Below are 12,963 nucleotides of genomic sequence, written 5' to 3'. Positions count from 1 at the left end.
CATTAAATCAGATCACACCATTCCCACACGTTTGATATATGCACTTGGTATCTTCCTTTGGTTTCCGTTTGACACCCTGGGCAGGCAGAGGCCTCTCCCTGCAGCAGAAACTGCTCCATCCCCTGGGTTTCTCCGTCTCCATCCCAGAGGAGAGCAGTGGTCAGTGCCCTTGCTGAGGCCATAGTCCCTCCTCTTCCTCCTTCTCCTTTCCTTGTTCCATGGGCACGGGGAGCAGCCGCCTTGGCCCTTCTTTCAGCCAGGACCTGCGCAGCTCTACAGGGCCTGGAACTACCTGAACAGAGCAAACTGGGAGTTCTCCTGCTGGCCATGTAAGCCCCAGACCTCAGGCTGGGAGGCAAGAGGGGCAAAACCCTCCATTGCCTCTGTGCCCTCTCGCAGCCAGGTCAGATCAACCCCCGAATCGCGATGGAAAGTTTAACTTGGGGTGAGATGTTCAACACTTTCTTGTTTAAAAAAAATGCACTCTGGTTTTCAATCCTCTGCCTTCCGTCACACTGACAGTGCCTTGTAGTGTTGTATAAAGTCCAATTTACTACCTCTCTGATCCCATTTTTATTTCCTTCCAAAACAAATGCGTCCACTCTAGTTCCACTAGGTTGTGCTGAAGGGGAAGTTAACTCTAAGGGCACTTGCTGCCTGTTAGTGGCCTGGCTCAGGGGAAAAGGGGATGGGACTGCTGGTGGGCGATGAGGGCAGCTGAGTCTGTGCTAGTAACTGAAGCAGCCGCAGCTGCTTCCACAGGTTCTGGGAGCAGCTACTGGATAAATCAGAAAGCTCCTGGACACAAGTTTTGTGGACACATCCCAGGCGTAGCCTGGGAGTTGGCATAAGCCAAGGGCAGCTCGGGTGCAGCTGCCCTGCGTTGGAAGCAGCGAGAGTTGAACAGCAGCAGCGCAGACATGGCCAGCGTGCAGTGAGTGTGCAGGTGGCTCGAGAACACAGGGCTGCGAGGGGCTCCGTTCAAATGCAGGAGATGGTGCTCCATTCCCAATATACGACTTGCTGGAACAAGCACCCGTAATCCGAGGATGGCTGGATATCCATTTGTCAAAAAAAAAGAAAAAAGAAAAAAAGAAACAAGATGGCAAAAGCCCAAGGGCAAGCCCTGATTTATTAATAGAGCATAAAAAATACTGTTTATGCACCACATGGGCTTTTGCTCTTGATTAGCCTACAAATAATTACACTGTAACTTACTTATTCATTTCATACTGGTACTTCATGAAGTAGACATAGTGGTTAAGAAACAGATGATGTGCTCCCTTTCGGAGGTTGAAATTCCAAAGGGAGGCAGGCATTTCATCATGTTTTGCTCTGAAGAAGAAAGCAGCCGTATCTGTGTTAATCACTGAAGGGGGCTGGAGTGCTACCCTGGTTCTTCCTTTCCTGATACTTGCGTTTGGGCATGTGCTGAGCTCATGTCTTGCTCATGACAGCTAAGTAGCATCAGCAACAATTTAGGCCATGGTAAATATTTCTGCTGCAAGGCAAGATTCTAATAACTATGGTAATTTTTAGAGAAACCTTATCTAGGATACAGCCTAGATGAAAGCCATTTGTCATTTTGGAGGCCGTTACGTAATCTTATGGGAGAAAATGAACAGCTCTTATTCTGTGCAGTAGCTGCTCCTTTCTATCTCAGGTCTACCAAAGAGGAGTTACAACCTTCCCCTTGGAGAACCTGCCTCTGTGTCCTGACCCTGTCTGCTAACTTGACCTCTTTTACATAAAATAGCAAATCTTAAATCCCCATCTTTCCCAACCCTTGATGCCTGGACCTTATTTAAAAGCACTTTCTTTGCCATCAGGCTGCCTGTGGACTGGGCACGACCCAAATCCTCTTGTCTTTCCTTCCCCTGTGTCAGGGCCCCTAGGCCGCATCCTGGAGGGCAGCGACGGGGGCCGTGGCGACTCGGAGGAAAGGACTGGGTGCTCCCTGGCCAACGTGCAGCTCCAGCCCCATCTCGTAGCCACTCACTCTGCGGTTCGTGCAGCCGTGGCCTGTGCCGGCCCGTGCGCCATGTTTCTGCAGGGCACCGCACACCAAGAGCTCTTCCACACGCCGTCCGCGTTCAGCCGGCTGCAGGGCTGGGGCTGCTGCTGCAGGACTTGGTTGTTACTGGCCAGTGGTATGGTAAAAAACAGGATAAGAGTACGTTTTAATTCCCTAAAGTAACACTGTTAAGACCTGATACTGCAACATGAGTGGCCTCTGTTTTGAATACCAGATGGGTTTCTTTGGAGGTCTCAAAATTTGACCAAAAAGGAGACAAAAAAGGCTCATGCCTTTCTGACTTCTTGTCGCACTCCAAAACCTCAAGTTTATTGCAGGCAATTGCAGGCCTGATCTTTGATCACATCTGTGAATGGTGGTAGGTTGCTCCTCACAAGCAGGTGGGACACCACTCAATCTGTGAAAGATCAAAGAAAGCACCGAAAAAAACCCTCATGCCTGGCTTCTCTTGGCAGATGCCAACAAGACATAACGCCTAGTAGTACACCTGGAGAAAAAGCACTCGTTCTCTCTGGTGAATTATTCAACAGCTGAGACCATCTGGTTTTCCAGAATCACAGAATGGTTGAGGTTGGAAGGGACCTCCAGAGATCATCTAGTCCAACCCCCCTGCTCCAGCAGGGACACCCAGAGCACGTGGCACAGGGTGGCATCCAGGCGGGTTTGGAAGATCTCCAGAGAAGGAGACTCCACAACCTCTCTGGGCAGCCTGTTCCAGGGCTCTGGCACCCTCACAGGGAAGAAGTTGTTCCTCACATGGAGGTGGAACTTCCTGTGTTTCAACTTGTACCCATTACCCCTTGTCATATCACTGGCCACCACCAAGAAGAGTTTGGCCCCATTCTCCCTACATTCTCTCCTCAGGTATTTGTACCTGTTGATAAGATTCCCTCTCAATCTTCTCCAGGCTACACAGGCCCAGCTCACTTAGTCTTTCCTCAAACAATAGATGTTTCAGCCCCTTAATCATCTTCATGGTCGTGTGCTGGACCTTCTCTAGAAGCTCCACCTCCCTCTTGTACTGTGGAGCCCAGAACTGCACGCAATACTCCAGGCTCACCAGAGCTGAGTAGAGGGGCAGGATCCCCTCCCTCAACCTGCTGGCAATGCTCCTCCTGATGCAGAGCAGGAGGCCATTGGCCTTCTTGGCCACAAGGACACATTGCTGCCTCATGGTTAACTTCTTGTCATCCAGGACTTCCAAATCCCTCTCTGTGGAGCTGCTTTCCAGCAGGTCAAGCCCTAATCTGTACTAGTTTGTCCAGAAACTTTCCTTTTGTGAGCTTCATTAGATATTCCCTTGCCCTTGGAAGGATCCTCAGGGTTATTTAGTAGGAAACTACTCCTGAGTTATTCCCACATGTTAAGACGATGTGACATTTAATTGCAGTCAGTGTTAGCCTGTTTTAAGGATGATGAAAATTCAGAGCTGACCTACATTTGGAGAGATTTTTATGGCTCTCGCTCTCTGCTCACTTGCATAGGCAGCAAGGGAAGAATAAAAGTATTTCCTTCCTCAAACAGAAGAAGAAGAAAATATTACCCTGTAATACCAATTTATTTTTCAATATTGGAAAAAATAACACAAGGCCTCTACAAAGCTATATACTTGATTGTTAACCCATTTTTACTTCTATATGATAGCAATACTGACCACATGAGAGCGCCTTCAACTTTACAGCTTAGCTGGGAATTGGAAGATTTTCTGATTTAGGTCAGTGGCACAGTAATATTTAAATGCTATTTTTAAATTGCTAAGGGACTTTTCTATGGGCAGTTGACAAAATTAATTTTAAGTCAAGGAAAGAAGGAATTGGAAGGAATATGAAAAAACAATGCCTGCAACGCAAACTCACTAGTACTCAGTAAGGATCAAGGGGGAGAAAGTGAGGAGTTTGCTACCAAGAAATTGGTGCAGCAAAACCCAGCATGAATTGGAAAACTTGGGGAAATAGAACGTGCTTATTTTTACTGGAGATGGTTTGTCTGACAAGTGACTTCATTCAGAGAGCAACTTCCTTCTTCATCCCCTGAGTAAATACTATTTGGAAAGGATTATGTTTTACAGAGTATAGTTGGAGGAGCCAAAGGAAAAATACTGGATAAGGATGCAGAAGCGAAATGGAAAGTTCTCTAAAGCTAACTAGCCTGTGCTAAGAAATTTAAGCATAAGGAAATTACGCTGGTGTAAGCTAAGGCATGAAGCTGGTGCAGCTCTTCTAGCACAGTTCATTTTTGGTTTGCTTTATGCTGCTTTATGAGACACCTGCTGCGCAATAGAAGTGTTCAGCTGGGGAGCAGTGGCCGCAGAGGCCCCACGGGGTAACTGTGCCCGTGTTCGGAAGCACCGTCGTTTCTGTCACTGCGATGACTCCCGCGAGGGCTCGCGTTGCTCTCCCCCAGCATCTCCAACCCAAGGTGATGCAGACTCATCTGGACGTGCTTCAGAGGTGAGTGCACGAAGCCTTCGGGCAGCGTCGCGGCGAAGCGAGCAAGGCTTCTCTGTGAGCGGCTGGCAGGTGAGGAGCGCGCGGCCTGGTGCTGCGCTGCGGGATCCGCAGGGCTTTCCCTTGGAATCGGTCCTGGAAGGCAGCCATGCTACGTGGTGCGCTCAACATCTGCCTGTTGTTAAATACTGGCTTTTTACAAGCTGAGCTCAGAAATTTCTGGACGTATTGTAATTTAGGTATTTGGTCCTCCTTCTGGACGTATCGTAATTTGGATATTTGTTCCTCTGAATGAGGGCAAAGACTGAGCAACCCCATCTTACTGTGGACGCTTATAAGCTCTGTGCAAAACAGATGCCAAGACATCTGCTTCAGGCCAGGGCTTCTCACCAGCCGGCTGCATGAGGATGCATGGGATACCCCCTCCCTCCCACGTGAAAAACGGCCAGGGAAAAGACGGCACAAGGCCAGAAGAGCTATCGAGTTTCCAAGGCAGAACTCCAGGACTGATGGAGATGGCTTACTTCAAATCCCAGCTGCAAACATTAACTGGAACAAATAAAAGTGTCAGCAAGCTGCCACCTCATCCATTAGAGCCACAGGCGCGAGATGAAGGGGAAGGAATTACCTGCACTTCCCGTGGACTCCCTGCGTCCCTCGCAGCCCATGCGCTGCCCTCACATGCCCCTCTCCATCTGCGGTTACTTCCTCGCATTTTCCACCTCCTGCTGGAGGACAGCGAACTGGGGAAACTCAAGAGAAGCTTTTCCCCGTTCTCCAGAAGCTGCTTTTCCCTGGCTCTCTCAGCTGTCACACTGAGCTCGGCCCAGAGGTCTCTGCCCGGATTGGCTCTGAGCAACATTTGCAAGGGACCAATTTCTGGCGAAACGCGAAACTGGACGATGAGGGAAAGGCATGACAGGAACTAATTAGCCCCCAAAAGAAACCCTTGCCCAGGTGGTTTGTGGAAATGCAAGTCCGGGCTCAGGCCGCGACGACACTTGCAGTCCATGGTGGTGCAGAGTGGAGCTGCTGACAACACGAGCTTTGGAGTTCATGACTTCAAAGCTGACAAGAGGGAATTACGCTCATAAGAACCCGCCTCGGGCTTCAGTGCAGATGTGGGAAATTCCACAGGAGATTAAGGCCGGGAGCAGCAGTCAGGGACAAAGGGAGTATCTGCAAGCCTCCAGGGGAATTCTGAGTTGGGGCTCTCTGCAAACATTTAAGCTGAATTCGTGAGCTCCAGCAGAATTTTTGAGTCAACATTTCTTAGTTTTCTTCCTCACAGAAGGTTAGTCCAGTACTGCATTCATATATTTATATCGGGGAAATAAGTTCCACTGGATAGGAGATATATAGAAAATAGCACCAACTATGGTGCCAAACATTTTGTGCCATTACACTTTAAATGCTTTTAAACATATAGTAACCAAAAAAAAAAAAAAAGTTTCAGATATAGAAACTAATATAGAAGATTCCTGGAAAATTGTTTTATTTTTCTATCTCCTCCCCAATTCCCTATACTTACAAGCTGTTAATACCGATCTAATTAGGAAGTGCATTTGAAGAGAAAACATTCTGAATTATTTCAGCCCACTACCTCCTTACACAGCATGCGGACAGACAACAAGATTACCTAGATGGGAAAGTAAAAGGAAAATAAATGCAAATTTGATATATGTAGGTGATGGACTGAGTAGCCAGTAGAAAGAACATGAGCTATTGGTTTAAAGTGCATAAACTTCAGGTTCACTTACACATGCCTAAATTTAGCTTGCACTCTCTGAAAGAATAAAACAGACTTGTTGATTAAACCTCCAAAAGCTATTATTTTTTTAAGAGGCTTATTTTGCTACCATAATTTTACTATCAAAGTGCCTTCCCTTCCACCCTACTGCTCCTTTTGGCCATTACTCCTTTGCTATCTGTCATAACTAAGGAACAGCGACTGGATTTTTAGTAAACAACAATATAGCACAATTCAGAACTCTGATTAAAGACTGATCCACGGGACAAAGCTGTTGCACCTCTTCTTTATTTCCACTATGGGCTCAAACTAAGAACAGATATGAAGCTTAAAAGATCTTTTCCTGCTTCCAATTTGCATTAGTTCTGCATGAACAGTGCAAGAAAGGAGTTTATCTGAACTCTGGTACAACTGGAAATTAGAAGGCCAAATACTATGAAATGTGTTATGTGGACACTGCCCGAGGAAAGGATTCAGTAAAGATAAGTAGACTTTTTATAAAAAGATTTATTAAAAATAAGTTCTTTAAGGAGAAAAAGTGACATCTATATACATTAACTTGTCAAACTCTGTGGGGCTTATAATACAGTGTATTCCAGACTGAACAAGAGAGATTTACTTTGTTGTTTTTCTTTCAAAATATTCATCATGCTTATTAGAACTTAACAGCATGTGGAAAGAGAAGAACATCACCACACAGCCAAAGAGCACCAACTCCAAGGAAAACCTTCGATCTGAGGAACAGTTGCAAAGAGGAAGCTTAGTGATGAGCACAGTGCAAGTGTTAACTCTAAATACAGACAAAAAACATTAGCAATGCAGCCTGCAGTGCCTACAGCTTAACTGAAGGCAAGCTTCTGATGATTTCTTCATTTCTGCTGTTTATGAGCAGATCTTAGCAAGCAAGTGGCTTTCTGTTCTCTAAAGTTAGAAGACTTTGGGGGACCACAAAATACTGCCAAAAAAGGCAGTAAACAAATGCATCTTTTCCAGCTCCATTGCTAGCTATCAAAGATTTGTCCTTTGAATTACAGCATGTAATTATACAACCACTGGTTTTATCCTTTAACTCTACGCACACCTGACACCCAAAACCACAAAAAAAATTCTTAAAATTATTTTATTTTACAAAAGTATTTTGCACAAAAGAAGAGTGACATGACAAACTAACACTTGATGCTGCATGCTTCACTGACCTCAGCCTCTCACACCCAGGAGGTCATACTTAGATCTATATTTTTTCCAGTCCATTTTTCTGTCACGAAGATCTCCTGTGTTGGGGAGGATATATACAGCTCACTGAGAACAGCTGTATGACAAATGTCTACCCATCCTTAGAAGAGAATTCCCTCAAATCTCAGATGTCAGCCAGACGTACAACCTCAGCTCTGTAGCACCCTCTTTAGTCCCACAGTTTAATAAGGCCATCCCAGCCGCACGTAATGACTTTGGAGGTTTCATGCGGGTGCCAGACAGCACCAATGCAGACTTTATCATGGGCTTTCACCCTGCTGTAGAGTTTTGTTGTCTTCCAGTCCCAGATGTTAAGCTTTCCATCTGCATCTCCGGATATCACATAGCTGTATTCAAAAGGATTAGAATAAAAGCTCTTGTTATCAAGTGCTCTCGTTATCACTGTATAGTGAGCAGGGGAAAAGTGCTTCCCCCAATGAGCTTCCCATGGGACTGTCCAAAATCATTCCTGCCTGGGAAGGAGCACTGTGCTGCGCTCTGAGCAGTGCCTGTTCCGCACAGGGCGGCTCACGGACCGCCGGGTGCATGTGCTGAGCACCGCAACTGCACCAGGCATAGCTGGAACTGCACTGAATCCGTGAGGAAAGGAGGGAGTGCCAGGAGCCTCTCTCACATCTACAGACACTCCACTCCTTCCTCCCCCTTCGCTGAGGTCATTCTCTGGTTTTCAAAGTAAAGAAAGCTTTATACAGCAGGAAAGCTGCAGGGAAACTGTTCCCGAGCAAACAGCGCAGGGAGGACGCTGCGCTCAGGACAGATGAGGGTGCCACAAGAGACACGGGCAGCTCTGGCACATGGCTATTCCGGACACTGCTGGAATGCAGCCTTGGAAGCCGCCCCTGCCCCGCACGCAAGGGCAGAGCAGGGAAGGACAGAAAGGCTCTGCTGCTGCACTGACACTGGGCCGAGCAGGGGAGCCTCTGCAGGGCTTAGCACAGCAAGAGAGGGGGAATTTGGATCGTGTTGATTCTTTTCTGCAATACTGCTCTGAGCAACAGCCGAGCTGCTCAGACCTATCAAATGACACGAGCCCTCTGCCTTCTGCTGCTTCCCTGCACACGTGTCTGATCTGACCCTGTGAGAAGGCAGCGCAGCAGCGGGTGCTGCAGAGGTTTCAGAAATGAACCCAGTGTCTAAGATGAAGCTCAGTCCCACAGAACTCACCTCATGTCAGGTGAAAAATCCACTTGACAGGCATAGCCAGCTACCATGTGACCTTTGAAGATTTTCTTCTTGTTTAATCTGAATCTGTTCTGAGCTCCGAAAATCAGAATTTGGTTGTCCATCGACTGACAAGCCAGCCATTTCCCTAAAAAGGGTAGCAAACAAAGATGGGTATTGAATGCTGCATCTGAAAAAACAAGCTTCACTGTAAAGTTTTAAAGAGGCTCCAGAATCATTTTTTTTTCTTTAAATATTAAAATTAGTTCTACTGTTGAAAGTAAGATGCTTACACTGGAAAGCAAATACAATTTCATATGAAATTGTTAGCTGTGCAGCAGTTGGTGAGTCACTGCAAGTGACAGTTTAATAACACTGAAGCTATTTAACTGACACTGAAACTATTTAATTTGGGCCAAAACAGCTAAGACAGATTTGGTCCTATTAGAAGGATTTGCACTGATTATTGGACGCAGTTTGATTCTTATAAAAGCAATAAACTCCAGCGAAACATCAACACACAAGGAGCACTGAAGTAACGTGGGGTTTATCTTATGCAAATAGCTTAGCAGCAGCACTGCCAGAGTCATGTGCAACATTAGGCTCTGCTTCACGTTGCTCAGCAGTTATCGGCAATTCCCACCATTGCTCCTCTTAAGATTTGAAATGTAGCTAAGAGTACATCGTAGCTCTGTGGAAAGAGAGAGTCATTTTACCCTGCCTGCATCAAGGTCTAAATTTAAAACAGTCAGTTATCCTGATATAACCCCTCATCTGACATACTTGTTCTTCTTAAAACTTAAACCAGATCCGCTCCACTCTTGGAATAAATGCACAGGCTCATTCAGAAGGGTGGAGGGGTGGCAGCAAGGAGATGCAGCATGGAAACATTACAGAGATACAGCCAGCAAGAGATGCCTCTGGAAACTAGGTCTGAGAAGGCAGAGAAGTGTTAACCTACCATTTGGAGACAAAGTCACGGCTGGCATCGAGTGCATGCTTGGCTCAGCTATGTACTTGAAGTCTACAGGAATATCCCTGCAAAAGGAAGAAGTATGAGCTTTATGAAGACAGGGAGAGGGTACAAAGGGCTGTCTGGGGCAGCTGATTTACTCAGCCACGGAGACGCAGCGGAGGCTCCCATGGAGCAGCTCGGGAATGTCACAAGGAGCCGCGTGGAGACCTCCAGCTCCAGTGCAGCCCCTTGCAGGCTGCCTGGCCCCACAGCCAGCGGCGCGAAGTCTAAAGCACTGCCATAGCTTCAGCTGTTAGACCAGCACTGGAACATGGAAACACTCCTGTGCCTCCAGCTTGATTGCAGCTCTTACAAGACTCCTGGGTAGGTAGCAGGACTAATCTGATACACAGTCTTATTAACTTGTGCTTTAATTAGACAGCTTGTCTGCCCATCATTTTCTTTCCTTAACAGTAACAAAATAAAATCAACTAAACAACCCTCCCTGTAATTCTCAGCCTCTTTTCTCCAATAATGACCTTTTCCTCCTGATCTCTCCCAAACGGGCTGCCACCAACTTTGAATGCTCTTAGCTAAGCTGAACTCTGAACTCACTAGGCTTCATTCAATACTGGACTGTGCCATCTTTTTTGCTGTCTAATTTAAGTTATTGACTACTGTTTTGTTAAGAGCATACACCGTTCTGTACAGAAGCACGTGGAACAAGTACGTAAGACAAGTACTGTCTAATCCTTCATCCTCAGAACAGTAATTTGGTTTTAGCTATGCAAACCGAGTTGCTAACAGGCTGTGCGCACCCACAGTACTGCTCATCCCCTAAAAAAGGCTAGCCAAGAGGGAAGAAATGCACGGCGCTCTCATTAAACACAGCAAGTCTCCAGCAGAAAACAGATGGGACTGAGATACTCAGCAGAAGACGCTGCAGGAGGCTCTGTCGCAGGCAGGACACAGACCCACACACTGGGGCACCCTGGGCGCGCAGGGCCCAGGCGCCTGCCCCTCTCCAGCCCAGCCTGGCTGGGCTCCTGCGTTAACATCCAAACAGCTTCACATCCCTCCTGGGGCAGGATGCAGGCCGGGTCCTACTGCATTCCCAGCACCCAGAACCATCCCCTGTTCCCCCAGGCCACGAGCCACCTGCAAAGGAAACCCCCCGAGTCCCATCCTAGGTAAAAGCAATCCCCTTGAAAGCCAGGTTAAAAATGTCTCATCATCACAGAAAATACATCTCCAATGTCGGTTTCTGCTGCAACGATAAATTAAAATGCACTGTGGGCTTTCCTGCCTTCTCACTCTTTTTAAATGAACGCAGACTCATCATTTATTCAAGTTTATTCCAGACTGCTCTGCTTCATGCTGAAATGCCCCCAACAGAGTAGGGGCAACTCCAGCTACCAGGCAGGAGACACACACTTCTGTTTCACATTTCTTTTGAGTCAAATTACTAAATGAGAAGCAAGGTCAGCCTGCCCCTGCAAGTACCCCCCAAAATAGCTCTATTGCCCAGATCGTTTTGCTGCTTTTCCGCATAGTATCATAAGCAAGTGAAGGAGGCAAGACAAAATAACCTGTTGCCTCTCTAAAAAGAAAGGGGAGAGAAAATGGCACCCGTGCCAACCAGTATCACTGTTGCAAAAATAAAAATCAAATGGAAAAATTTAAGTGGCATTTTTAAGTGGCAAATTTTAAAGAAATCCAGTAAAGAGGGGGGAAAAAAAGGTCACTAAACAAACCACCTGATCTGCAAGAGCCCATCCTGTGCTCACAGCCTGAGCTTGCAGCAACCGGCTCAGAGCAATTCAGCACCCATGAAAGTGGGATCTCTGCACGCACCAACTGCTGAGGAAAGGAGAGCAAAATCCCCCGTGGAGAAGCTGCGATGATGCCTGAGATGCCACCTACCAGCTCCGGCCAAGTCAGAGTGTTTACAAAACATGCCCCTAAATTCCATGCCCCTAAATTCCTCCGCACAGTTGGAACTAAGCAATTAGACCAGCTTTAATTACTGGCTTTTAAGGGAGTACTTGGGTCATAATTATTTTGAAGGCTGCTTTGTTTCTCTAGGATAGTGAAAAATATTGCACATTTAAACATGTCAATAGGTACAATAACCAAAGTGACAAATTTCCAAACAAATTATTTTCCTTATAAAAATAATAATAATAAAAAAATTCAAGGCAGAACAAGGGAGCTCTTTCTTCAGTGCACAGCAAGCTCAGGACATATTTTTTCCGTTCGAAGGAAAACTGCTACTGGGACAATCAGGCTGCAATGTTCCCAACCCAGAGCCTTTCTGCCTTTCCCGTTGTTCCCTGCAGAGTGACTGAACCCACCCGCTCTGCTATTTATTTCAGACCTCCACGCAACGCTCCCAAACACGGGTGATCCAAACTCGCGGAAACGAGAGGCCTGCGCGAGCAAGATGCTCCCGCTCGCCACGGAGGGGACATCCCCAGCAAACACGGCGCGCTAGGGGTTTCGCTTCGAGGAGCCGAGTCAATCCTTGGGGCCAATTCCAAAGCAGTGGGTAGGGGATCATCTTGGAGTGACGCGTGGGGACAGCACCACACGTGCAGCCCGAGCCCAGGGCCCTAGGCCTGCGTCGCTACCTCAGCAGTGACAGCAGCGGATCACAGACACACGGCGGGTTTTGCTGTCTGCTTGGGTAACACTCAAGTACCACAGATTGGAGGCTCTTGTCTAGATTAAGGGGGAAAAAAAGAGCCCTGGGAAGGAACTCATTAGTCATAGAGCTGTCAAACTAACATCCATAACGTGCAAAAGCTTTTCCTACGTGAAGGGCAAAATTAAATGAAAGCTTAAAAGATATGGGACTGTTCTTTCAAAAAAGGGCAGGAAAGTCTTAAGCCCCAGATGCTCATGGAAAAAAAAGTTTCAGAAGTAAAAGATTCTTGTTTGCTTCCCAAATAAGTTAATATTGAAAGCTGTTTAGAACGGTGTTTCTTAGGAGTTCTTGGATAGACTTTCACTTTTCTGTCATCTCTTTTGTTTCTACTGTGGATATCAACAATGTGTCAAAAAAAATTAAACACATACAAAAAAACCCACCCTACCAGAAAATGCCGCTACTCTGAAATACTGGTCTAATACTATATAACACTATACATATCCTAGTTCAGAGCATTCAAAACTACTAGTGCACACCCATTAGCATAACGTCACACAGATGGTGCTCTGAAAGGTTAATTTAGGGCTAGTAGGTCTGGGGGAAAAGGGGAGACAGCAGAGCTCACTAATAGACTGCTGGGTGCTTCAGGCTGACAGGGCTGTGTCTTATACTTTCCTCAGAGGAAAACGGAATCTATGGAGTCTCTCGAGC

The 12,963-nt window shown here is 46.6% G+C and overlaps 1 protein-coding gene across 1 annotated transcript in view; it reads right to left on the bottom strand.

Annotated features, from left to right (window-relative positions):
• Positions 1–7,335: 7,335 nt before the first annotated feature.
• The window catches only part of CDC40 (cell division cycle 40), a 34,991-nt gene continuing 29,363 nt past the window's right edge, over positions 7,336–12,963 (bottom strand). The window contains exons 13-15 of the mRNA XM_088522385.1: positions 9,609–9,685; positions 8,651–8,795; positions 7,336–7,812 (exon numbers count right to left, since the gene is read on the bottom strand). Coding sequence (XP_088378511.1) covers positions 7,635–7,812; positions 8,651–8,795; positions 9,609–9,685 — 400 coding nt within the window. The 3' untranslated portion in view covers positions 7,336–7,634. The remainder of the gene's footprint in view (positions 7,813–8,650; positions 8,796–9,608; positions 9,686–12,963) is intronic.

This window comes from Tinamus guttatus, unplaced genomic scaffold, assembly GCF_059628265.1.
Source record: "Tinamus guttatus ecotype Peru unplaced genomic scaffold, ASM5962826v1 Tinamus_guttatus_pri_ptg000010l, whole genome shotgun sequence".
In the NCBI taxonomy this organism is placed as follows: Eukaryota; Metazoa; Chordata; class Aves; order Tinamiformes; family Tinamidae; genus Tinamus; species Tinamus guttatus.
The sequence above is the reverse complement of the archived record's forward strand: the minus strand, read 5'-3'. Positions and strand labels throughout refer to the sequence as shown.